A 19321-nucleotide genomic window follows, 5' to 3' on the forward strand; every position below is an offset into this window, starting at 1 on the left:
TAGAGGCCCCGCCCACCTGATGATGCCATTCACACACAGGTGATCCACAGGTGAGTTCAGATTCAGCGTTCAGGTCCCAAACATGGACCCTCACGGTCCTCTCTCCGTCAGCTAGCCGTTGGCTCACCTGGTTGGTTGAGTGGTAAGTAGAGCTGTGACATCATCAGACAGCCGACAGGTCCCTGGTCACCTGGCTCAGCCTCACCTGGTATCACCTGTGCTTTCTTTTCCCGCTTCACTTTATTTATTTTGCTGTCAGGTGAATCTCTGCTGTCGTCCTCAGACCCTCCATAGGAATCTCACTCTTGTGCATGTGACCTACGTCCTCAGCTCCGATTGGTCAGTTTCTGTCTCACGCCAGTGCCACGCAGGTGCACGATGAAGCCGTTTCAGCAAACAGTGACGCCACTGACGACGTCTCGTTGTTGTTGAGTCCTACTTTTGTATAAAGTTGAACACGCCGACGTTTCTTAGCAAGTATCCAGGTTGTGGTCGTGTTTTTGGAGCGTAAACATCGAACCGTAGGAACCTGCTGTATCACACATTCTGACCGCCGCCGCTGCCGCTACAGCCGGGTCACATGACAGAATCACAACAGTGACAGTGTGTCACTTCTGGAGCAACGAAGGCAAAGAAATAGTTTAAAGTATTTGATAGCTTAGATGCTCACCTGTTGGTCTGTAGTCCGCCGTCGTTATAAGGAAGGTTGTCATGGTGGTTGTCAGGGCTGTTGTCAGGGCTGTTGTCGGGGTGGTTGTCGTGGCTGTTGTCAGGGCTGTTGTCAGGGCTGTTGTCGTGGCTGTTGTCAGGGCTGTTGTCAGGGCTGTTGTCGGGGTGGTTGTCGTGGCTGTTGTCAGGGCTGTTGGCGGGGTGGTTGTCGTGGCTGTTGTCAGGGCTGTTGTCAGGGCTGTTGTCGGGGTGGTTGTCAGGGCTGTTGTCGTGGCTGTTGTCGGGGCTGTTGTCGGGGCTGTTGTCGGGGCTGTTGTCGGGGCTGTTGTCGTGGCTGTTGTCGTGGCTGTTGTCAGGGCTGTTGTCAGGGCTGTTGTCCGGGCTGTTGTCGGGGCTGTTGTCAGGGCTGTTGTCGTGGCTGTTGTCAGGGCTGTTGTCAGGGCTGTTGTCAGGGCTGTTGTCGGGGTGGTTGTCAGGGCTGTTGTCAGGGCTGTTGTCGGGGTGGTTGTCAGGGCTGTTGTCAGGGCTGTTGTCAGGGCTGTTGTCGGGGTGGTTGTCGGGGCTGTTGTCAGGGCTGTTGTCGGGGTGGTTGTCGTGGGTGGAGGTGGTCAGGCGGTGCAGATGAGCTCCATCTCAGTAAAACTAAAATAAAATAAATAAAAATAAAATATTGAAATCAGACGTTATTGTGATTCAGAGCAACAAACGACAACAAGTTTCAGTTTGTTTCAGTTTGTTTCTGTTTGTTTCTGTTTGTTTCTGTTGCTCGTTCTTCTTGTTTGATGTTGAATCGTCTCCATAAACATCATTTTGATTTTTTTGCCCCCCCCCCCAGCCATATTTCCCCCATCACCTTTACCAGCTGCCACGCCCCCTGCTGGGCTCCTCCTACCCATCACACCTTCATCCACGCCCTCCACCCAAACACTCCTCCAGCCGGGAACCACCTGCACCTGTAAGTACCACCAGCGCCTGGTCACGTGACTCCGGCCCAACAGGGTCACGTGACCTGACGCTTCACGTGAGGTTCATTTTCTGCCTGAATTATTCATGAAGTACGGAGGACAAAGGCGGACGTCATTAGACAAACAGAAAAGAATCAATCAGCAATCAATAATCAGGATCAGTAAGTTTTCACTTTACATCTGGCTCGTTATATTGGCGCATAATCAAAATAAATATAACATAAAAATGTAAATATAGAACATAAAAGTATGACAGACGAGCACTATATCCTGTAATTAACACAACGCTCAAATTAATTAATGTTTTTACAGAAATTGGTGAATAAATAAACAAAAACACAAAGTAACACACAGGAAATTAAAAATGGCTGAAAGGAACTCCAATAAAGTTTAAAATATAATTAATTTAATCAGGATTTGTTTAATTTTTCCAGTTCTCGTATTTTCAGTCAGGACTTAAAACAATCCTTGTTAATTATTCTAAATGTATTTAGGAATGAATCTTATTTCACCAGGAAGAGAACAATAACAGTGAAAATGAACCTGTAAGACTAAATATCAGGTCGTCACGTAATGATCAAATTAAATCATCTGCAGCTTATTTTCTCATTTATTATTTTTAAATGTATTAAAAATTATATTAAAAATAAATGTAGGAATTAATTTTATAAATTGAGACATGAATTTAAATTTTTTTATTTTCTTCTGTATTTATTTACTTTTACTTTTTTATTTTCCATTTCATTAGTTCATAGTTTTTTAAAATGTCTTTCCTTTCCTCTATTAATGAACACGTACATTTATTTTATTATTATTTGTATTATTTTGGTCCATTTTATGGCAAATTGATTAATTCATTATTATAACAAACCCTAAGACATAATCATGTCAGTCCTCCGTACTCCTGGAGGGTATAAAGACACACACACACACACACACACACACACACACACACACACACACTCACACACACACACACACACACTCACACACACACACACACACACTCACACACACACACACACTCACACACTCACACACACACGCACACTCACACACACACACACACACACACACACACTCACACTCACACACTCTTTGGGTCGTAAAATGTGTTCATGGACGTCTTTAAAAGTTTATATTTAATCTGCACAAACCCGTCAGTTTTCTCTCCAGCTTCATTCCTCACCTGTTCACCGTCTGTTTACCTGTCTGTCTGTTTACCTGTCTGTCTGTCTGCAGTATAAGGTTTCATCTTTGAAAAGGAATCAGGTATTGAACTCTCTAACATGACCCTCCCTCCCTCCCTCCCTCCCTCCCTCCCTCCCTCCTTCCCTCCCTCCTTCCGTCCTTCCTTCCTTCACATGCAGACTAACTCCCTCTGACGTGCTGCCTCCTACATCTCCCAGCATGCACCTTGCCTGGTCTAGCCTCTGCAGAGTAGAGTTAGAAGTGTGTGATGATCTTTGCCCCCCCCACACTGCAGCACCGGCCCCCTCCTGCAGACACATGAACACGTTTTAACCTTCGCTGCTTTTCATGGAGAAAATGTAGTTTAAAGGATTTCAAGGATAAAAATACATTTCAGCACACGTGTCATGAAATAAAACATGAAACTACATTCTCAGCATGAGAGCGTCGAGCCGACCGTCTCCCCGGGAATCAGACCCGTGTGTTTGTGTTCAGGGCTCCGCCTCCGTGGTGTCGGGCGCCCCGCCCGTCCTCCTCAGCTCCATGACGACGGAGGCCGTCTGTGAGCGCGTGCGGCAGATCGAAGGCATCGACCAGAGCATGATGGGACAGTACCGCGCCACCATCAGGAAGGTCAGTGACGGCGACGCGGTCGTCATGACGACCTGCGGGACAGAAGCCGCTCAGATAAGACTTAATGTTTTTACGTGGAATTAACGCGGACGTTGTCGTTTCCAGGCAAACGTTAACGGCAGAGTTTTGTCTCAGTGTAACATCGACGAGCTGAAGAAGGAGATGAGCATGAACTTTGGGGACTGGCAGCTCTTCAGAGCCACGGTAAGCATGTTAGCATGCTAACGAGCTAACGTGCTAAACATTAGCACGTTAAAGCCCCTTTCATGTGAGGCTGCTTTGTTTTTAGTCGATTCGTCAAATCAGAACTCTTTTCTAATTTCTACCATCAGACTGACCTGAACTGTCCCGTCTCCTCCCCCAGGTCCTGGACATGCGTCTCATAGAGAGTCAGGTGCTGCACGAGGACGGCGCCAGCGAGCAGGGCAGCGTCGTGGGCGTTCACATGGAGACGGGTAGGCGAGCCGCGGCGCCGCCCCACGCCGGCGCCGCCAACATTGAAGCTTCGCAGATGTACAGCTTCAACCTGAGCTTCGAGGAGCTGAGCGCCGTGGGACTGGACGAACCGGTGAGGCTGCAGTGACCTCTGACCTTTGTGACGTAATATTTATTATTTCTGCTGCATCCAGTTTCTAAACACACTGTTCGTGTGACTAATTAAATATGATGCAAAAAATCTGTGAAACAACAAATCTGACTGATGATCGATCTTTAAAGTCATTTAGTCAGATTTAATATTCTTTATTTCTGTTTCACAGAAAACTGTTTCTGTTTTAAAGGACTGATTGATTCTCTGTTTGATTTTGTTTTGTGAAATAAATATTTTTCTTCTCGCTCAATAAAACGTAGAGAAATAATCATCAGACGGCCCATTAAAAAATAAATGATTAATATTACGGTGGGGGGGCAATCCCATTAAAACCTTTGAATTTCTGAAAAAAATTAATATAAACTCTCTTATTCTCAGAGATAAATGTACTGAAACTGGTTTTTCTTGTTGCTGAATTTGACTAAGAAATGTAAATATTAGCTCCTCCCACTTTTATTTATTTAGTTTTTCACGTACCCTGATACGTCGCCGTAGATTCGGCCGTTCGGTGGACTGACTCTGCGCTCCGTCTGTCCTCAGGTCGGCGCCCACCGAGCCGCCAGCATGACCAGCCTGAATTCCCAGGAGTCGTCCAACGACATCGGCAGGCTGACGGACAAGCAGCAGGCCGAGTACAGCAACGCCTACCAGGAGTACATCGCTCAGATGGCTCAGCTGGAGCTGGGCGCGGAGCGGCCCGTCCAACCGCAGCCCGCGCAGTTCATGACGTCGTCGGCAGATGACAAGAGCAAAGATGGCGGCGAGCAGGACGCACGCAAATCCTTCAACAAGAGGAGCAGCGGCAAACCGGCAGCAGACAGCGCCGACTACACCTCCAATGGCGACACACTGGACCCCATTACCGAGGAGGACGAAAAGGGCGACCACGGCTCCTCCAAGTCCCTGCTGACCCGCAAGACCTCCGCTGAAAGAGGCGGGCTGTTCCAAGGCGCCGCCGACCTGAAGCTGAAGGCCGGAGGCGGACTGCGCTACCAGAAGCTGACCAGTGATGACGAGGAGTCCGAGGAGTCCGATAACGCCCCCCTGCTGAAAGACGGAAAGAAGGCGGTCGACCCCAAACTTCCAGGCGGCTCGCTGGCGCTGAAGGGGAAAGACTACCTGTCAGACGCCATGTTGGACAAGAAGGACTCCTCGGACTCGGGCGTGCGCTCCAACGAGAGCTCGCCCAACCACTCGCTGCAGGACGAGGAGGCGGACCTGTCGCAGCTGGACCGGGCCAACCTGATCGAGCTGGACGAGGAGAGCCTGGCCAGGAAGCGCGGCCTTCCCAGCAGCCTCAGCGGCCTGCAGGACCCCGCGGTCGCTCGCATGTCCATCTGCTCCGAGGACCAGTGCAGCCTGCTGGCCAGCAGCCCCGAGGAGAGCTGGCCGTCGTCCAAGTCCTACAACCTGAACCGCACGCCGAGCAACGTCACGCTCAACAACAACACCAACGCCCAGCAGGGCAACCGTCCCCGCCAGCCGGCAGAGGGCTCCACCTCCTCCAACCCCACCTCCTCCTCCTCCAGCGATGTCATCATGTCCCCAAGCTCCGGGACCACCGGCAGCGCCACCACCGCCACAACCGCCGCTCGGCCGGGGCCGAACAACGAGAACGTCCGAGTGGTTCACCTGAAGAGGGGCCTGAAACCCGGAGACCCGCCGGAGATCTGTGCCGTGTCCTCCGACACCGTCACCTTCGGCGAGGAGCGGGAGAGCATCCTGTGACCTCGTGGTGACCCGTGAAGAAGAGCACTGAGGGGCCACCAGCCGCCGCCTCTCAACCTCCTGAGCCAATCAGAAGCCTGTAGGTAGATGTTTACTCTAGAACGCAACATGTGACACTTAATGTTGAGTCACTGCAACATTTTGAAGAAGACTAGTCCTGAATTTAGTTAAAACTGGACGTCAGGATGCTGCTGCATCCGCAGGAGAGCTCGTCAGCTGTTATGGTCTGTTTGGCCACACAGCTAACTGAGCTAGCGAGGTAATAGCTAATAGAGTTTACAACTAGCATAGCTAATAAGTCTAGCATAGATCATAAAGCTAATGGGGCTAATTGAGCTAACTGGTAAGAGAACTATTAGCGCTACTAGAGCTAATGAAGCTAACATCTAACAGCCCGCAGCTAACTGAGCTAAACATTACATTAACATTTTAAAGGCAACAAACAAACAACTTTCTAAAGTTTGGCACCGTTTACGCTCACGTCCTGGTGGTTAGAGTCGTGAGGAGCGCGGCCGTGGCGTTAAAGGGCTGAGAGAGGTTAACGGCGGCTGCTGGTGGACTCGTAGTTTCAGCGTGTGGAGTGATTATTGGTCGTATTAGCTGCATGCTCACGTTAGTAGAAGAAGCTTGAAGTTCAGTAGAAATGTTGTAATTAGAAGCTGCTGCATGTCGTCGTTGTGATGTGATTCGTTGTCTCCAGGGATCAACCATTTGTCTGTGTGGATGTTTTCTCCACAGACGTTGTCAGGCCCGGTGGCCAGTATTAAATATAATTAGAAATTAAATGTACGGAGACATTTAAAATCATGTGAACACCAGATTGACTTTTCTCCGACGTCTTCGGTCGTCTGCGTTCCTGTTAAAACCCTCAGAAAGACGAGAAATAGAAATATATTAAAGATTTATCGGCTTTGAAACTCACCAAAATGGATGAAATGATCAGGGAGGATTCAGTCGGTGCTGTTCAGGCTCAAACGGTGGATATCGGTCCCTATGAACCTGCGCGGAACCTGCGTCCTCGTACACCTGTGGAAGAACACCTGGAGAAAGAAAAAAATGTGACAATGTTTAAATAAAATGAAGCCTGTATTGACTTCGTATCACGTTCAGTTTATTCTCCTCTCTGTCACGAGGTCAGTCCGTTAAAGGATTCGTGATCGATCAAACTCAAACGTTTTTCCAGATTTTAAAATGAATTTCATTTCATAAACTCTGAATTTTCTTTAAACTTCTTTCCGTCACATTTTAAAACGTAAATTCTGTTTATTTTTAACTTTTGTTCTGGAGGCGGCGACGTTTGTCACACTGAACTCTGATTGATCTAAATAAAGCTGTTTAATTAGAAGAAGAATCCCAATGAGGTGAACACATTGTGTGATAACGCTGTCAGTGTCAGTATTAGCTCGTGTCACTTTACGTGTTGGTGTTTGTCGGATCGCTCGTGGTCGCATTTAGAGACAAAAACTTTATTCACGTTGAGCCAAACGAACAAATCAGTGGTCGAGTCGGAGCTGATTTTAGTTTCGATGATGATGAGACAAATAATCAGTTCATCAATTAAAAGAAAGAAGGAAGTCAAATATTTTAACATCAATTCAGTGTTGAAATCAAATTTAAACCCAAAATGTGTCTGAATGTGAGAATGTGAGCGTCTGAAGCCTGATTTATGTTTCAGTCTGGAAACAGAAACCAGAGAGGAGAGAATCTTCACGTTTCCTTCAGGGTCAGAGACGCTGCTAACAGGAAGTGCTAACAGCTAATTCAGCACACGTTTAACGGTCTGTAGCCGATCTGCTGCAGCAGAGAAGACGGCTCAACATGGCCGACGTGTGAGCTCGCAGCTTCGTTCTCTTTAACGGCTAACAGGCGGCTAACAGGCGGCTAACAGGCGGCTAACAGGCGGCTAACAGGCGGCTAACAGGCGGCAGCAGCAGAAGAAGAATATAAATCAGGCTTCAGACAGCTTGAGAACAAACACAAGAAGAAGCCTTGGTGTTTGAATCAGAATAATCTCAGCATCAGACGCCGGCGTGTTGTCATGGCGTCCGTCAGGTGAAGCTGCATGTTGGTGTTTTACAGCTTTGTCGTCTTCATCGTCTCAGTGCTCTTCGTCGTCTGAATCCTGTAACTCTGTCGTCTGAAGGTGAATCTGATGAACTCAAATAAAATCTGGATGTTGAACGTCTCTGACTGTTGCTGTGTTTTTTAAATGTTCAAGTCGACCGGCCGAAGAGCAAAAAGTCAATTATTTCCCTCTGAGAGGAAAAAGAGTCGTGTGCTCTCAGCTGAGAGGAAACAAAGAAGAGTTTCACCAGCAGGAGGCGACGTTTGATCAGTCTGATCAGTCTGATCACAGTCTGATCACAGTCTGATCAGTCTGATCAGTCTGATCACAGTCTGATCACAGTCTGATCACAGTCTGATCAGTCTGATCACAGTCTGATCACAGTCTGGTCTGATCACAGTCTGATCAGTCTGATCAGTCTGATCACAGTCTGATCACAGTCTGATCACAGTCTGATCAGACTGATCAGTCTGATCACAGTCTGGTCTGATCACAGTCTGATCAGACTGATCACAGTCTGATCAGACTGTGATCAGTCTGATCAGTCTGATCACAGTCTGATCACAGTCTGATCTCAGTCTGATCAGTCTGATCAGTCTGATCAGTCTGATCACAGTGTTTAACAGGTTAATTCATCTGTTCAGAACAGAAACACGGATCTACTGGACCAGTTCCAACTCTTTTACTACCTACCAGTCACTCACACACCAGGAAGTGGACTCAGAGGACTATTTATATTCACACTTCATGTATTTATTGTTTCAAATAAAATGTTGGATTTTATTTTGAAACTGTGCAACAGAAACTTTGATAGTTCAAACTTTAATCCAGAACAGGAAACGCAGACTTCCTCCCGCCACAACAAGGGTCCTTGAAGCCAAGGGAAGTGCTTTGATTTCAGAATAAGAGTCCTCTGATTAAATTAGTGCCCTGAGTCGACTTCCTGTCAGTCTGCAGGTGAGGTCACATGATTAACACCTGCAGGAAAATTACTTAACTAGTGAGTCAAAATTAACTATTGGTCATTATAACAGAGCTGCACTGTCTAGACTGACGGACAGGCTGTAGCCAGAGAACCACATCAGCAGGACCAGGACCAGGATCCACAGGAACCAGAGAACCACATCAGCGGGGCCAGGACCAGGATCCACAGGAACCAGAGAACCACATCAGCGGGGCCAGGACCAGGATCCACAGGAACCAGAGAACCACATCAGCGGGACCAGGACCAGGATCCACAGGAACCAGAGAACCACATCAGCGGGGCCAGGACCAGGATCCACAGGAACCAGAGAACCACATCAGCGGGGCCAGGACCAGGATCCACAGGAACCAGAGAACCACATCAGCGGGACCAGGACCAGGATCCACAGGAACCAGAGAACCACATCAGCGGGACCAGGACCAGGATCCACAGGAACCAGAGAACCACATCAGCGGGACCAGGACCAGGATCCACAGGAACCAGAGAACCACATCAGCGGGGCCAGGACCAGGATCCACAGGAACCAGAGAACCACATCAGCGGGACCAGGACCAGGATCCACAGGAACCAGAGAACCACATCAGCGGGACCAGGACCAGGATCCACAGGAACCAGAGAACCACATCAGCGGGACCAGGACCAGGATCCACAGGAACCAGAGAACCACATCAGCGGGGCCAGGACCAGGATCCACAGGAACCAGAGAACCACATCAGCGGGACCAGGACCAGGATCCACAGGAACCAGAGAACCACATCAGCGGGACCAGGACCAGGATCCACAGGAACCAGAGAACCACATCAGCGGGACCAGGACCAGGATCCACAGGAACCAGAGAACCACATCAGCGGGGCCAGGACCAGGATCCACAGGAACCAGAGAACCACATCAGCGGGACCAGGACCAGGATCCACAGGAACCAGAGAACCACATCAGCGGGACCAGGACCAGGATCCACAGGAACCAGAGAACCACATCAGCGGGGCCAGGACCAGGATCCACAGGAACCAGAGAACCACATCAGCGGGGCCAGGACCAGGATCCACAGGAACCAGAGAACCACATCAGCGGGGCCAGGACCAGGATCCACAGGATCAACAGGAACCTGTTGAAATAAAACAACATTAGTAAAACAGCAACATTTATCTTGACCTTTACTTTGAAGAGACAAAGCTGCGACTGTTCCCTCTTCCTGTGGAGTTCAGTTGATGAGTTATAAAACAAAACTTCCAGTTAAGTTGTGTGTCAGATTTTTGTCTTATTTTGATAATCACACAGGAAGTGCAGCTCCACAGACAGGAAGTTAAAGGAGCTTTGGGGACGTCAGGCTGCAGAGGCACAAAGAGGTCAAAGGTCAAATGATGAAGATGATGAAGATGACGGCATTGAAATAGAAATCTGTCATTTGAACAACAAAACTTTATTAAAATCATTAAGTGACAAAACTCTGTGGAGCCGAGGAACACGGGACCGAGCAGGTTTCCCAGCATGCACTGGGGCTACAATGTGATGATGATGATTCAATTCAATTTTATTTGTATAGCCCAATATCACAACAGAGTCTCACAGTGCTTTACAAAGTTCACTGAAATAAACAAGTGTAAGCGAACAAACAATCTAATAAAGAGTCCAGCAGTCGATGAGGCCAATGGATCAGTCCGGTGGATCAGTCCGAGGCATCACCTGCCCTTTATGACCCTCCTTCTTCGGGAAGGAAAAACTCAAAAAACCCAGTGGGAAAAGAGAAACCTCCGGGAGCACCACAGTGAAGGAGAGATCCAGCTCCCAAGGACGGACAGGCTGGAGCCTTGGACAGACGCACATCCATTGGCTGGTGGAGAACCACATCAGCGGGGCCAGGACCAGGATCCATAGGAACCAGGGAACCACATCAGCAGAACCAGGACCAGGATCCACAGGAACCAGAGAACCACATCAGCGGGACCGGGACCAGGACCCACAGGAACCAGAGAACCACATCAGCAGGGCCAGGACCAGGATCCATAGGAACCAGAGAACCACATCAGCGGGACCAGGACCAGGATCCACAGGAACCAGAGAACCACATCAGCGGGACCGGGACCAGGATCCACAGGAACCAGGGAACCACATCAGCGGGACCGGGACCAGGATCCACAGGAACCAGGGAACCACATCAGCAGAACCAGGATCCATAGGAACCAGGGAACCACATCAGCAGAACCAGGACCAGGATCCACAGGAACCAGAGAACCACATCAGCGGGACCAGGACCAGGATCCACAGGAACCAGAGAACCACATCAGCGGGACCGGGACCAGGATCCACAGGAACCAGGGAACCACATCAGCAGAACCAGGATCCATAGGAACCAGGGAACCACATCAGCAGAACCAGGACCAGGATCCACAGGAATGATGATGATACATTTGGGATGAATGGAAATGAATGCTTCTGATCATTGATCTGATCAAAATAACTAATTATAACCTGCTGTGTTTCTCAAATTGTCCTGTCCTGCGGGGGTCCTGTGGGGTCCTGCGGGGTCCTGCGGGGGTCCTGTGGGGTCCTGCGGGGGTCCTGCGGGGTCCTGCGGGGTCCTGTGGGGTCCTGTGGGGTCCTGTAGGGGTCCTGTAGGGGTCCTGCGGGGTCCTGTGGGGTCCTGCGGGGTCCTGTGGGGTCCTGTGGGGTCCTGCGGGGTCCTGTGGGGTCCTGTGGGGTCCTGTAGGGGTCCTGTGGGGTCCTGTAGGGGTCCTGCGGGGGTCCTGTGGGGGTCCTGTGGGGTCCTGCGGGGTCCTGTGGGGGTCCTGTGGGGTCCTGTGGGGGTCTGAACCCCCAAAACATGTTTTGTTAATAAAACAAATATTAAAAAATAACAATGTGTAGTTTTTCTTCTTTTCTTTAGTTCCACTCCAGATTCTATCACCAGTACATGATCAATGAATCGATCTTCAACACCAGATCCTACCTGGTCTCTCTGGCCGCTCTGTGGAGCCCGGTCCGGGTGTGACGGCTCTCCCCCGCCGGGCAGGAGGCGCCCAGCTCGGTCTGCAGCTTCAGGATGTAGTCGATGGCGCGCCGGAGGATCTCCATCCTGCCGGCGGCCCGTCCGGGCGGCAGGCCGGGCACCAGGCGCCGCAGCAGCCGGTAGCACAGGTTCATGTCCCGCAGCAGCAGCACCGGGACCGGAGAGAAGCCCCGCGGAGGGCCGCTCCTCCTCCTCCTGCCCGCACACAGCAGCGGACTCCCGGCTGTCATGGCTGCTGGAGCTTCACATGAGCGGAAACTCAGAAGCGGAGGGACGCTGACGGACCTCCAAGGACCCCCCTCCACCTCAGATCCCCCCGGACTGAGCCGGCCAGCGGCTCGGTGAGTTTTTATTGAGCCGCTGTGGTCTCAGCTGGACGCTCATTGGCTCTGACCGACGTCCATCATCTCCTGGAGCGAGCTGATTGGCCCAGCAGCTCACCTGTTACCTGCAGCTGCCGGAAGTACGTTCAGGCTGTTTTCTGCCTCCAGCTGAGAAGATAAATCTACCAATAAATGATGACATTCAAGAAAGGCACCCACTCAGAGTGTTATTCTAAGTGTGTGACAGCATCATGGAAAGGATCCCTACAGAGAGAGACCTGGAAGATCCTTTTGGTTTAACCACAAACAGCACACACACCAGACTACATTCACTAAAACAGGGGTTCTACTTTTAGTGGCACCAGGATACGTTCATTGTTTTCTAGTTGTCCTTTAACTTCCAGCTCATTTGTCACACAGGAAGAACAAAAGCTGACGGTCGTGTTCAACAGAGCCCTGAACCTGATCCTGATCCTGATCCTGATCCTGTGGGAACATTTGCAAGACAAACACCAGAAGTTGTGCTGCTGTGTCCTCTGGTATGAAAATGTCCTAACAGTAACCCCCCCTGTGGAGAACTGCATTTGAATATGTGGCTGCAGGCTGTTTTGCATGTTCCAGCTCCGTGTCAGAGGACCGGAGCGCTGCTGCGACCCGCCGCGCCGCAGGCCGAGCTGATGGCAGGACGATAAGATGCAAATTGCGGGGGGGTGGGGGGGGTCATCGGCGTCTCACAGCTGCTGTAACGTCACCGCGGACGAGGCACCTGCAGATCAAACCGGCAGTCAAATCAGAGATCCGTCATCACGGTGACCGCTGAGGGGAACAAAGAGGAACACGGCCGCTGAAGGTCCTTCATCATCCTCATTTGGCAAACACACCAAAACGTGTTCATGTTTCTCCACAGTCTCAAAGTTTCTCTTTACTGAGGAAGTTTGCAAAAGTCACACAAGGCGGAAAGCGTGATGAGCCGTTAGCTTTGCTTCGCAAGAAGCCGGACTCTCCAGCTCCACCAGGCCAAGACACAGAGAGCCGAAGGACACCGCCAAGGAGTTAGAAGCTCAACAGTGAAATCCAGGCTTTCCACTTCGGGGGCCGTCGCAAGCAGGTTACAATCCGCACCTGTGTGACGTATACAACCTCCTATGCCGCTCTCTGTGCCCCCCCCCCACGATGAACGTGCTGTATGGGCTCACATGGAGCCGTACTGAAGGATGCCACGGGCAGATGTAATGCAGTGACCCAACACAGAAACAAGACAAACTTTTATCTACTCAGCACAGTGGGTGGGTTCAAAAGCACCTGATGGAGAGGGTGGGGCCGTAAAGCGTACGGCTTTATTGAACTTTATAACTTCCTGAAGGATCAATCCTCAAGCATGGAGTACACATGGAGTACTACTGGATACTACTGGATACTACTGGATACTACTGGATACTACTGGATACTACTGAAGACAGTGACTCAGAAGAGCCAGCGACCGTATGCTGGAGAGACATTTCATGTTTCTGTGCAAGACCTGCAATCTGCGAGTGCTACGATCCATCTGCTGTGGATCCCATTGTAGCGGTGCAACACTCACTAAGGCCACTGTAGCATACAGGAATGAATATAGTACCAAACACAAGGCGTATGTGGCCTTTCTATGGCACCAGTAACATTAGGTACGTTCAAGGAGAACAGAGTGACGAGGACAAACTCTTAGTAGAACAAAGTAACATTTACATTTATTTGAAATGCAAAGACCTTCAGTGGAACTGATCACATATCAATAATGGCTTCAAGAACTCACCACTCAAAGGAACACTGAAGTCTTGTCCTGTAGGGACCAGAACAGGTGAGTATAAACCATTTTAGGGCACTTTTATAGAAAATAAATAGTAAAATGTACCAAAAGAAAAGTGTGTATGTGTTCAGTCCAGTTCAGTCAGTACATCTACCGAAAGATCCCTAGCTGAGTGTCATGGAGTGATGTCTGCACGCTGGTCCTGCACGCTGGTCCTCCACGCTGGTCCTCCACGCTGGTCCTGCACGCTGGTCCTGCACGCTGGTCCTCCACGCTGGTCCTCCACGCTGGTCCTCCACGCTGGTCCTGCACGCTGGTCCTGCACGCTGGTCCTCCACGCTGGTCCTGCACGCTGGTCCTGGTCCAAAAAAACAACCTGCATGCAGCAGTTGTTTTTCTAAATTAAAATCTGTATCTCTTTACTGTACACTATAATAAGTTCTTTCTCTATTCACAAAGTAATAAATCCAAATGGCAAATGAACATAATCAGATTTATTACTACATCCAAACAGGTTTTGAGTTTCTCTTCAGACACAACAGGAGGAACAACTTACCCCCAGCAGTGTTCACACACCACTAGCCATGTTAGCTAGCAGGCTAAGCTAATGTCGCCGACCATGAAACTCACTGGTTTTTAACAATTCTTACATAATTTGTTAAGAGGTGTTCTCAGCATATGTCCTGTTTAATATTGCAGAAACACATACAATTTTAATTTAGAGATAAGCCTAATTAAATCTCTTTTCATGAGTTATTTCAAAACAAAGTAATTATTGTTTTAAGTACACTTACATACACTTGAAGTGAATAAAATATTTAGTATTTCTCATTCTTTTGTGGTTACACCATTTGACATTTTCCACCATATTGAGTCTTACCTTTTATAAAACATGATGCAAATGCCATTTAAAATGATATAAAACCGACATAAATACAAAATAGACACTTTAACAAACATGATGCATGCTTTTAAAACAAGTTTTTAAAACATTTTTTAATTGCTCATCATGCCAACCCTTTTTCGTCACTGACCCAAAACCCTCTTTGGCTGTTTCCCCTCATTGAATCGTGTGTATTCCACCGTTAGATCCTGCTGTACGGACATTATTGTTATGTCAGTGATTTTTGTCTGACAGCTGGTGAAACTACCGGAAGTGACTCGGTGCTGCGGAGTACGTGTGAAAGTTGAGGTAAGAAAAACATCTTCCACCCTAACAGTCATATTTTAGTTTAGAAAACGTGCACTGACAGTGTTAGCAGTTAGTGTTAGCAGTTAGTGTTAGTGTTAGCAGTCAGTGTTAGCAGTTAGTGTTAGCAGTTAGTGTTAGCAGTCAGTGTTAGCAGTTAGTGTTAGCAGTCAGTGTCAGTGTTAGCAGTTAGTGTTAGCAGTTAGTGTTAGCAGTCAGTGTTAGCAGTTAGTGTTAGCAGTTAGTGTTAGCAGTCAGTGTTAGCAGTTAGTGTTAGCAGTCAGTGTTAGTGTTAGCAGTCAGTGTTAGCAGTTAGTGTTAGCAGTCAGTGTTAGCAGTTAGTGTTAGCAGTCAGTGTTAGTGTTAGTGTTAGTGTTAGCAGTTAGTGTTAGTGTTAGCAGTTAGTGTTAGCAGTTAGTGTTAGCAGTTAGTGTTAGTGTTAGCAGTTAGTGTTAGCAGTCAGTGTTAGCAGTTAGTGTTAGTGTTAGTGTTAGTGTTAGTGTTAGTGTTAGCAGTTAGTGTTAGCAGTCAGTGTTAGTGTTAGCAGTCAGTGTTAGTGTTAGTGTTAGTGTTAGCAGTTAGTGTTAGTGTTAGCAGTTAGTGTTAGCAGTTAGTGTTAGTGTTAGCAGTTAGTGTTAGCAGTTAGTGTTAGTGTTAGTGTTAGTGTTAGCAGTTAGTGTTAGCAGTCAGTGTTAGTGTTAGCAGTCAGTGTTAGTGTTAGTGTTAGCAGTTAGTGTTAGTGTTAGCAGTTAGTGTTAGTGTTAGCAGTTAGTGTTAGCAGTTAGTGTTAGCAGTCAGTGTTAGCAGTTAGTGTTAGTGTTAGCAGTTAGTGTTAGCAGTCAGTGTTAGTGTTAGCAGTCAGTGTTAGTGTTAGCGGTCAGTGTTAGCAGTCAGTGTTAGCAGACGGTGTTAGCAGTCAGTGTTAGTGTTAGCAGTTAGTGTTAGTGTTAGCAGTTAGTGTTAGCAGATGGTGTTAGCAGTTAGCAGTTAGTGTTAGCAGTCAGTGTTAGCAGTCAGTGTTAGTGTTAGCACTCAGTGTTAGCAGTCACTGTTAGCAGTCAGTGTTAGCACTCAGTGTTAGCAGACGGTGTTAGCAGTCAGTGTTAGTGTTAGCAGTTAGTGTTAGCAGACGGTGTTAGCAGTTAGCAGTTAGTGTTAGCAGTCAGTGTTAGTGTTAGCACTCAGTGTTAGCAGTCGGTGTTAGCAGTCAGTAATTTCTCATTTTGTACCTGTTTTCTAACCATTGCTCGTCATTAAATTTGTAAGCTACACAGACTTGATGATATCAAAATGTCCGCCGACTGGTGAACACATTACAGATGTAAATGAGTAATACAGCTTCAATACTTAAGTTGTATGAATCTGTACAATTGTGTGAGCATTTTGATAATGATACACACACACAGCTACTAAGCTAGCTAGCTAGGTACATTTAGGTGAACATCTGTAAAGAGGTGTATTATTGCTGTATTTCCTGCGGTAATGTAATATTATTGTTATCTTTCAGGAATAATGGACTGTCGCACATTTTATGGACATAGATAAGTTATGAAAAATATTTGTTAAATACATGAAAGGTTCTTCAAACAAATTCTACTGTCTGTGATGTTTTTATATGAAAAAAACTTACAATTTTGTTGCAGAAATGAAAGAAATCCATTCATGCCCCCAAAATCTGAACATATCTGCTTCCTGACACATTAATAATGTACATGTTGTTATATATTATTATTATTATTATTATGTACTTGATGTAGTATATTATCTGTTCACAATAACAAAGACTGTTCTTACATGTTAAATTGATAAAATACAATATGAGATTACCTCCGTGACTGAAAGCACATTTGTTCTGTTGGAGCTACAATAATCAAAATTCTACCAGAATCTTTGTTATTTTTGGTTCATTCTCGGCAGACAATTTGAATAAGAACAGTATTAGAAAAAATAGTATAAGATTATATTACAAAATCAAAATAAGCCTGTTTCCCCATAGGTTCCAAACACAACATTAGGTTACTTATCTTAACTGCCTGAAAGGACTGAAGGAATCGGTGCTCCTGTTCTTTGGGTTTTAATGAAAGGAAATACTCAGAGTCCCATCTGAAACACCTGTCGTCTTCTTGGAAAGGTCCACATCCATGAATCACCAATAATGAATCAGTTAAAAGTCACTCAAAACGTCCCTCTTCTCTGGATGAAGTGATAATCTCTGTGAAATCATGTTCACTTTGTTTGAAATCTATTTTGTTTCCCTGTTTTGATTCAAACTCTCCTGAGGCCCCTTCAGTGGAGTTCTGTTGTTGTTATTTTTTAAATTCTTCGAAGATCCTTTAATGTGATGACGTCATCAAAGGACAATGGAATGTTGATGATGTCATCGGGGGGGAAGGTTGTATATAGGACCCAAGTCCAACGTACAGTTTCCTTCTAATCTTTGAGAGCCCGTTCACGTCGTTCCACAGAGATCAGCACAGCGAATACAGACAGCCGTCAGTTTCCTTCTAATCTTTGAGAGCCCGTTCACGTCGTTCCACAGAGATCAGCACAGCGAATACAGACAGCCGTCAGTTTCCTTCTAATCTTTGAGAGCCCGTTCACGTCGTTCCACAGAGATTAGCTCAGTGAATACAGACAGCCGTCAGTTTCCTTCTAATCTTTGAGAGCCCGTTCACGTCGTTCCACAGAGATCAGCACAGCGAATACAGACAGCCGGTTCAATGAAGAACAGAAGCAGAGAAGAGACCGTGGAAATCGCCCTTCCACAGGTCACAAAGGAAACCCTTCGCCCACTTATCGAAAATGCCTTTAAGAGGCTGACGGGGTTACAGTGGGCGATGCTAGGAAGAGGGTCGGCTGACCAGGCAACAAAAGACACCATCACTGACCTTTTTGTGGATATAATTAACATCATATCCACATGTATTTATAAGGCAGTCAAACTAAGCCTGTCAGAGGGTCCTCCTAAATTATCCAAAAGCTCTTCTGGATCCAGTGGATCACAGAAGAGCTTGGCTATATCATCAGAGGAAGTCAACAAGAGTCTGGGTGATGTTATTCCATTGACTTTGGTGGAAGCGTCAGGTGTCCAAGTGAACATCCCTAGCAAAACCAAAAACAGAATGACATTACTCGTGGCTAAAGAAGTCTCGGAGAGGGTTAACAAGCTCTCCAGAAGCAGTGACGAGAGCAGCGATGGAGTAAAACCGCCGGCCTCCACCAAGAGACTGCAGCAAATAGTAAGATGTGTCGTCAAAATGCTGAAAAAATGTGCCTCATCAACGTGCTTCACCCCCAACTTCAGTGCTGACATGTCAGATCAACAAAGTCAGAAAAGTGAAGCTGATGAACACCAGGCATCAGTAGAGCTGAGTGAGGAGGACCATGAGTTGGTTGAAACTGAGAAGCCCCATCAGACCCCAGTAACCTCTCTAAAAGACGATGAGACAGAAACAGACAGCCCTCTCCGTGAAACCAGCATCAATCATCATTTTGACAGCATGTCAGAGGGGGAACGCGACCTGCTTCAGTCCAGGTGCACAAAGGATTCAAGCCAGACAGAGTCTTCGCTCAAAATCATTGTGGTGGAGAAGTCTGAGCCGCAGACAACTCAGCCTGACGTCAAATCCGAAAAAGCATCCTGCTGGGAAAGGTTGGGAAGTCGAGTCAAGGCCTTTTTTACCACCAACTTTGCCAAGAAGGACATCCACTGCAGTGTGGAAGATCTGAGGTGCAGACTTGACTGCTCCCCAGAAGAGGACAAGGCATCGTTGGACCAGCAGATTGAGCCCCATCAGACCCCAGTAACCTCTCTAAAAGACGATGAGACAGAAACAGACACCCTTCTCCGTGAAACCAGCATCAATCATCATTTTGACATGTCAGAGGGGGAACGCGACCTGCTTCAGTGCAGTTGCTCAAAGGATTCAAGCCAGGCAGAGTCTTCGCTCAAAATCATTGTGGTGGAGAAGTCTGAGCCGGAGACAACTCAGCCTGACGTCAAATCCGAAAAAGCATCCTGCTGGGAAAAGTTGGGAAGTCGAGTCAAGGCCTTTTGTATCACCAACTTTGCCAAGAAGGACATCCACTGCAGTGTGGAAGATCTGAGGTGCAGACTTGACTGCTCCCCAGAAGAGGACAAGGCATCGTTGGACCAGCAGATTGAGCCCCATCAGACCCCAGTAACCTCTC

At 47.7% G+C, this 19321-nt stretch overlaps 2 protein-coding genes across 2 annotated transcripts in view; one reads left to right on the top strand and one right to left on the bottom strand.

The window, feature by feature from the left end:
• kidins220b (kinase D-interacting substrate 220b) overlaps positions 1-7960 on the top strand; it is a 26938-nt gene extending 18978 nt beyond the window's left edge. The window contains exons 25-30 of the mRNA XM_070848937.1: positions 1505-1624; positions 2877-2906; positions 3321-3458; positions 3564-3662; positions 3823-4026; positions 4588-7960. Coding sequence (XP_070705038.1) covers positions 1505-1624; positions 2877-2906; positions 3321-3458; positions 3564-3662; positions 3823-4026; positions 4588-5775 — 1779 coding nt within the window. The 3' untranslated portion in view covers positions 5776-7960. The remainder of the gene's footprint in view (positions 1-1504; positions 1625-2876; positions 2907-3320; positions 3459-3563; positions 3663-3822; positions 4027-4587) is intronic.
• A 3346-nt stretch (positions 7961-11306) lies between these two features.
• On the bottom strand, positions 11307-12062 carry id2b (inhibitor of DNA binding 2b). The gene is made up of 2 exons (XM_070849821.1): positions 11773-12062; positions 11307-11631 (listed from the first exon to the last, which is right to left on the bottom strand). The coding sequence occupies exons 1-2, from the start codon at positions 12060-12062 to the stop codon at positions 11307-11309; spliced, it is 615 nt and encodes a 204-aa protein (XP_070705922.1).
• Positions 12063-19321: the final 7259 nt, after the last annotated feature.

The sequence above is a fragment of the Pempheris klunzingeri genome, chromosome 18, assembly GCF_042242105.1.
Source record: "Pempheris klunzingeri isolate RE-2024b chromosome 18, fPemKlu1.hap1, whole genome shotgun sequence".
Lineage (NCBI taxonomy): Eukaryota > Metazoa > Chordata > Actinopteri > Acropomatiformes > Pempheridae > Pempheris > Pempheris klunzingeri.

Bases quoted from the DNA above. Each gene is read 5' to 3' on its own strand.
- id2b (XM_070849821.1), bottom strand. From the start codon at position 12,062: ATGACAGCCGGGAGTCCGCTGCTGTGTGCGGGCAGGAGGAGGAGGAGC. The intron at 11,632-11,772 runs GTAGGATCTGGT...TTGGGGGTTCAG, and splicing joins AGAGCGGCCAGAGAGACCAG to ACCCCCACAGGACCCCACAG.